A 7,150-nucleotide genomic window follows, 5' to 3' on the forward strand; every position below is an offset into this window, starting at 1 on the left:
TAAAAGAAAACAAATGAAAAACAAATCAGGATGTAAAACGACACTGTATGGTAAAAATGAATGGACTTCAGGGTGACTGTATGGAAATGGAAATCTCTACAGGCTAAAGCCTTCACTTTCATTTCAGAGTAATGCAAACTACAGAAACAATGGGCATTGTCTGTGTAAGTCTATACTTTCATTTCACTGTAAATATGAAGAAGAAACCTAACCTAAAACCAAATCATTGGAAGCAAATGCAGAGCAGTTTTTTTTTTTTTTTTTTTGTATTATATAAATGACACATGAGAGCATTCAAACCACAGTCAGAGAGACAGCGAGAGAGAGAGAGAGAGAGAGAGAGAGAGAGAGAGAGAGAGAGAGAAAACGCTAGCATCTAGTACACAGGTAAGAAATCTGCACATGTTCTTTATTAATAAAATACATATAAATAGTAAGTACAGGGTTCTTAAGAGGTACATGGAATATTTAAAACTTTTTAAGGATTATTTTTTAGTAAAATGTCAAATTAACTAAAACATTTCAGTCATCATAAAATGTACTAAATTCTGGCTAAACACATACGAGGAAAAACAGTGACGTTTTCTTAAGATTTCTATGTGGGTCTACATTCAAGCTAATCAAATTAGCTGGAATGAATGTGCTATTTGTGGCGTTTCTTCCTAAAGGATCAATGCAATTTTAACCACAGCTTAAACTCTGAAAAACAAAACAACAAAAAGACCTTTGTGTAAACTTTGTAAACTTTTCATTGAAAAAAGTAATTATTTAATATTAGATTTTATTTAGGTTTCTCAATATGACTCATTAAGGGGGGCACGGTGGCTTAGTGTTTAGCACGTTCGCCTCACACCTCCATGGTTGGGGGTTTGATTCCCGCCTCCCCCTTGTGTGTGTGTATGGAGTTTGCATGTTCTCCCCGTGCCTCGGGGGTTTCTTCCAGGTACTCGAGTTTCCAAAGACATGCATGGTAGGTTGATTGGCATTTCTGGAAAATTGTCCGTAGTGTGTGATTGCGTGAGTGAATGAGAGTGTGTGTGTGCCCTGCGATGGGTTGGCACTCCGTCCAGGGTGTATCCTGCCTTGATGCCCGATGACGCCTGAGAGCACAAGCTTCCTGTGACCCGAGGTAGTTCGGATAATGAGTGAGTGAGTGCGTGAATATGACTCATTAACTCAAAACAGTTGAGGTTTCGTGGTGATATTTCGTGGAAACCATTTAGAGCCTTGTACTTAAGTGGAAGCAGGTTTCTAAGAGGAAACAGATGCAAGTGCTGACTTTTTTTGTGCATGGTGTAAAAATAACAACAAACAATAACAGCAACAGAAGAATGACGTGATTAAAGTAATAATTACAGAAGGACATATGCAGCAGTATGTTGCCAATATGCTTTTAGCTGTTTTTCGATGATTCACTGTTTCAATAAATCAGTCATTGTCAGTGAACGCGGGATAAAAACGGACCCAAACGCAGGACAGCTTAACAAAAACGGGGATTTAATAAATTAAAGAAACACGAAACAGGACACAGACATAACCAGCCATGACGACGACAGGAGGCAATAACAGGAGACAATAGGATTCCGCGCTGCACGAAGCAACGCGGCTCAATTAAATAATACAAATAATCATTATACACAAGGGACAGGTGTGCAGAGGCGGGGCAGAAAAGACAAGGGCGGGGCAGACACGTGAACATGAAACATAAACAAAAAGGCACATGGCCAAAGTCCAGGCAGAGTCCTGACAGTCATTGTCAGTGTTTGGCCAGATGCAAGATGCAAGAGTGTGATTATTACAAGCAATCCTTGTAAAACATGATTCTTTATGAAAGTGTATGGCAATTTTTTTTTTATCAGGGTCTAAATAACAACTGTGTGATCCTCACCAACCTCAGTAAATAAAGACATAGACTCAGTTATAATAATTTCTTAGGGTATTTGTTACAACAGCATCATTATAGCATGGCCATTATAACACCTTGATTATCTTCGGCTTTAGCCATTCAGATGTAGATTTTTTCTGGTGTTTTTGATATCACGGTTCTGTTGCATGACCCAATTTCGATTAAGTAAAAAAAAAAAAAAACTCCTGGACAGATGGCCTCTCATTTGTCTTCATGTGCATTTCATTACTATAACCTGGCTGCTAATTATGCTCTTAATAATTGTGGAAGTAAGAAACATAAAATGAAAACAGAACTGAAGGAAGGTGTACTTTCTTTTTCCTTCCTGCATGTACTTACCTTAGACTACAGGCTTCAAGATACTAGATTATTATCAGCACATTTATAGTGCTAACCTACAACGAATGACAGTGAATCTTCTAATGTGCCATTTTTATGTGTTAAAGTCGTTCCGAAATTAAATGTACGCTGAGATGTGGTGTGTTGTGAGCATGTCAAATAATTAATAAATACTAATTAGGAGTGTAACAATACACAAATTAAATATAGGGTGTGAAAAATTAAGCGAGTTATGTTTTGAACAGCCAATACACAGCAATGAGGAGTGTAGGTAAGCTCGTTTCTTGGTAACAGATGATTTCAAAGGTTGCAAAGCTAAAGCCTGGCGCCTCGGGCTTCTGACAACGGCCACTCTCATTCTTGGCACATTTTCAGGTGCATGCACAGACACAGTAAGGTCAGTTTGTTTCCTAATCATCACGGTCCTTTGTGGTTCTATTAAACCCACCTAATAAACCCAAAAATAAAATTAAACTGCCTGCATCACTGGCTAATTAAGCAATAATTAACTTAACAACTTGTGTCGTAACTCACTTACATTGTCTTAAAAAAAGTTCTCAACTATAACGTTTCAGTGAAATGATGTATGCGAGTATGTCTTTTGCATGTCTAGTTTAAAAATCATGAAGACTCCCACATGGTTTCTGCCTTCCAATCACAATCCTCCACAACCTCGATCGTGTTTCCTAATACATTCTTACATGTGTTGTTCTTGAATAGTTACTGTTTACTAAGGAATCATATTCTAATATGTTCCTAAACTGTCAAACCAAATTCAACTCATCATTTCTGTTCATGTTTTTTTTTCTTTCCAGCAAAGCACTTTGGAGGTCACAGAATTAAAATCACTCAAAGGTTAACCATAGACCTTAGGCCTGATGGCATATTATAATGTTCCTGCTCAACATGGTAGGCAAGTTCCACTGCAAACCGAAGACAGAGACCGTCTCTCAACCCTTGATGTTGTGTGGGCCAATAAATATGAGGTTGAAACAATCAGTCGTACAAGGGCCATGGAGATGGAATTAAAGTTTTATAAAGGTACCCCACCACAATGGCTGAACTTCTACTGGGCTGAACAAATGAACTCCCCTTTTGTCAAGCGGGATAAGTATCAAAAATTACGAAGAATGATCAACGAAATCAAAAATACAAGTTGGAGCATTGATCATATTAACTTGTTCCATGAACCAGGCAGTGGAGGGTCCACCTTGGCCATGCAGGTACTGTGGGACCTGAGAAAAGAGTTAAGGTGTGCCAAAGTATTAGATTCTTCAACAGACCCAAAGGCAACAGCACAACAAGTGCTGCGTTTATTTTTAGCAGGTGGTTCAGAAAACCAGAACACTGTTCTCCTTCTTCTGGACAACAAGTACACAAGTGAGGATACTTCATTTCAAGAAAGCCTTGAAGAAAACCTCTGTGACGAAATTAAAGCCAACAATATAACTACTACAATCCCTGTAGTCATCATTTTAAACTGTATTCGTCAGACACACATGGGAGAATCAAAGAGAAATATAAATTTGGATTCAACCCTTTCAGCAACAGAGAAAATGAATTTTGACAGTAAACTGGATGACATCAGTCAAACACATGGAGACAGACATACTGAACTGCATGCCTTTAATATCATGCAGAGTAATGACAGCAGATCGTACGTTGAAAATGTCTGCGAAACTCTTCTTGAGGAAGGAACTTTAATAAAGAAATGGAGACCCCGAAAACAACAACTTCTGGCATTTTTAGCTTTGATTAACTCGTATGTCCCTGGATCTGACCTTCCACAGGATTTTTGTAAGTTGTTCTTCAGGACAAAAGCTGATAATTTCTCTTTGGAGACACACATGCAGCCCTTCACAGACTTTCTGGCCATATTCTCAACATCTGAAGAAGGGACCAAAAATGAGGACATACGTGTCCGATTTGTACATCCCCTGATTGCTCATGAATTTCAAAGGCTGTTGACTGAAGCTGGGGTAACCAGAAGTGACACAACATTGAAGCTACTTGGAGAACTGTGTAGAGATACAATGCCCCCGTGTTTGGAGAAAACTATTAAAAAATTACTCACAAAGCGAGAACAGGACAATTCTCCTACAGGGACCCAAAATAAATTCTCCAAGCTGATCCTAGATATAAACCGAGTGGAAAACAAATCCATGTGTACTGCAGTGTTGAAAAGAGCCTCGAAGATATTTAAAAAGGATCCATTTTATCCGCAAGCTCTTGCCCGTTTCTATTACATTGAGCTAGAAGCTTATGATATCGCTACACACTGGGCTAACATGGCAATTAGGAGGGATGAAAGAAACTCCTTTATCAGAGACACCCTTGGACAAGTGCAAAAAAATTATTTAAAGAAAAACAAGCGAGCATGTGCTAGAAAAATCTTGCAGCTTGGAGAACAAGCAACTAATGCTTTTAAAGATGAACAAAAAGTCGCTGAGAAAGAGGAGGCACCAGAGAAGCCTGGCATGAGAGGCACATCTACCATCTTCAACAACCGGGGTATCTTTGGCTACATGCAAGTGGCAAACATAATTTTTGAATTTCTTACAGAAGCTAATGAGGAATGGTTCAAGATTTTTACAAAGGAAACAACCCCACACCGTTTTCTCAACTCTTACGAAAGGGGCAAGTGTCAGAAATATAAGAGTCTCATTACAAGTCTAAGAGATGAAGTTGAGAACAAGTTCGAGTTTTTTGAATGGTATCTCCTCTACTCAAAGCCAAAGATCGACAAAGAAGAACCTGGATACTTTTGGCCTGAGGTTGATTACTGCTACAGCAAATTTGTAAAACAGTCCCAACAGAACAAATCAGCACTGCAGATGCTCAAGGAAAAAAAGGTCAGCACATTTGCAGGATTGTTGAACACTAAATGTCAAGGCACTGACCTGGAACTGATCACTGAACAATGGAAGGAAATTTATTTGTCTTCACCGAGTGAGGCCCAGAATATCCAAAACTACATTGTTGCACAGGTCTTGTTAAGTCAAAGATGTGACAAATCCGATGCACTCAGACCATTGGAAAAACTGTTGCACGATCTCTGGACAATACAAAAAGATCGAAGAAGTCCAGAGTTCTACCTCTTGGTCCTTCTGCTCTTTTGGCCTGATGCACAAAAGGACAGACGCAATGGTCTTAACATATCTGAATGTGTTCAATACATGAATCGTTCCTTTGAAAGAATGTACAAATATTTCCTACGCTCTCGTTACCTCAGGCCTCTCTTCTTCCTCAGTGAAAGCAATGGACTACAGAGATTTGTCCAAAATTCATGTAGACATAATCCAATTTACGATCTTACTAAAGATCGTAAATTGATTTTGGCATGTAATATTCCAGGATGTGATTCTCCACAGCTACAACGTGTGAGAGGAGAGGTGAGAAATTATAAGGTTTATGCAGTACAAGGATCGGAGATGATTGAGGTTTCTCCCGATCATCCAGCCAGTGTCCGTGGTCAAGGACGGGTTTCTTTCTGTCTTGGCTTGAACATCAAGGGACCTGTGGCTTACAACATTAGATATGAAAAATAAAGCCGAAGATAGATTTGAGCATGAGCTCCAGATAAACTTCAGGTTTCCATGAATACACAATGATTACAACTTCAATTATGAAAGGAGATTATTAACAACCTGGATGAAAGTTAAAAAGAGGGATTCTAAACTTTCTATAGATACATTGTTACTGGTGTAGGGTAAGTTTAATAAGATGACAATTGTCCTTCATAATAGGTCAACTTTTGCTGGACTGCCATCAACTGCACAACATTTTCAAGCACATGAGCTACAAAATTGATGTAAATAAAATTCCGTCGCAGTTTCGCATGGGCTTATGTCGACTTTCTGAGACCTCCATCCAGATTATACAAAATTCAGAGACAATAGACAATTTATTTTGTGTTCTATTATTTAATAGAATATTTTTACATTTAATAATGGCCTCAAGTGATACTCTATAACTGAGTGTATTTACAGCCAAATGTATGTAACTGACTCCGTCCAGGGTGTATCCTGCCTTGATGCCCGATGATGCCTGAGATAGGCACAGGCTCCCCGTGACCCGAGGTAGTTCGGATAAGCGGTAGAAGATGAATGAATGAATGAATGAATGAATGTATGTAACTGAAGTCTATAGCACACATAACTGAACTCTGAATGGATCAGCATAATTTCTTGTGCATTTATTAAATGAATGTAATTTTTACATTGGTATTAATACAATAATACTAAAAGACACAACATATCTATGAAGTTACATGACTAGCTAACACTGCTTGTGTCTATACAAATAACCAATGTAGTCGTTTTGAAACCAGACTCACTTTTCTAATCTAACCAGCTTGGCAAAAATGCCTCTAGATAATGATATAATATGATCAGTTGTAGTGCACAGAGGGTAACTATGTACTGTATATTTCTTTACTTTACTGTTGTTTTTGTTGCTGTTCTTCTTTTGAATTGTCATCTAATTTATACAGTATGTGGAACTCTTTTGTATTTCAACAGATAATTACAAATTATTAGCTTGTGAAATAATTGGTGGAAGGTGTTGGTGATGGGATTTTTTTAATTTTCAAATTGTTAATTCTTAATTATAGTACTGTAATGATGCATTTGCACAAACAAACAAACAAACAAATAAAATCATATGAAGCATCTAAAGGCCTCATGATCAATTAATTTTTGTAGCTTAGGCATTAGTGTGAATGAAAATGTTTATACAGAAATACTGAACAGTGCATCGCTCAATAAAACACTGTGTGCTAATTAAACGCTGCAGGTTTGCTTTTTAAAAGTGGGTAATCGTTTCTTGACATCATCTCAGGCCTTCTTAGGCTATTCTTAATTATTTGACAGAGTGTATTACTGATAGTTTAATATTCTAAACAAA

The 7,150-nt window shown here is 37.9% G+C and overlaps 1 protein-coding gene across 1 annotated transcript; it reads left to right on the forward strand.

Moving 5' to 3' along the window:
* Positions 1 to 261: 261 nt before the first annotated feature.
* Positions 262 to 6,921, forward strand: sb:cb1081 (sterile alpha motif domain-containing protein 9-like). The gene is made up of 2 exons (XM_060864308.1): positions 262 to 387; positions 3,061 to 6,921. The coding sequence occupies exon 2, from the start codon at positions 3,124 to 3,126 to the stop codon at positions 5,791 to 5,793; it is 2,670 nt and encodes an 889-aa protein (XP_060720291.1). The 5' UTR covers positions 262 to 387; positions 3,061 to 3,123; the 3' UTR covers positions 5,794 to 6,921.
* Positions 6,922 to 7,150: the final 229 nt, after the last annotated feature.

The sequence above is a fragment of the Tachysurus vachellii genome, chromosome 2 (genome assembly GCF_030014155.1).
Source record: "Tachysurus vachellii isolate PV-2020 chromosome 2, HZAU_Pvac_v1, whole genome shotgun sequence".
NCBI classification, from domain to species: domain Eukaryota; kingdom Metazoa; phylum Chordata; class Actinopteri; order Siluriformes; family Bagridae; genus Tachysurus; species Tachysurus vachellii.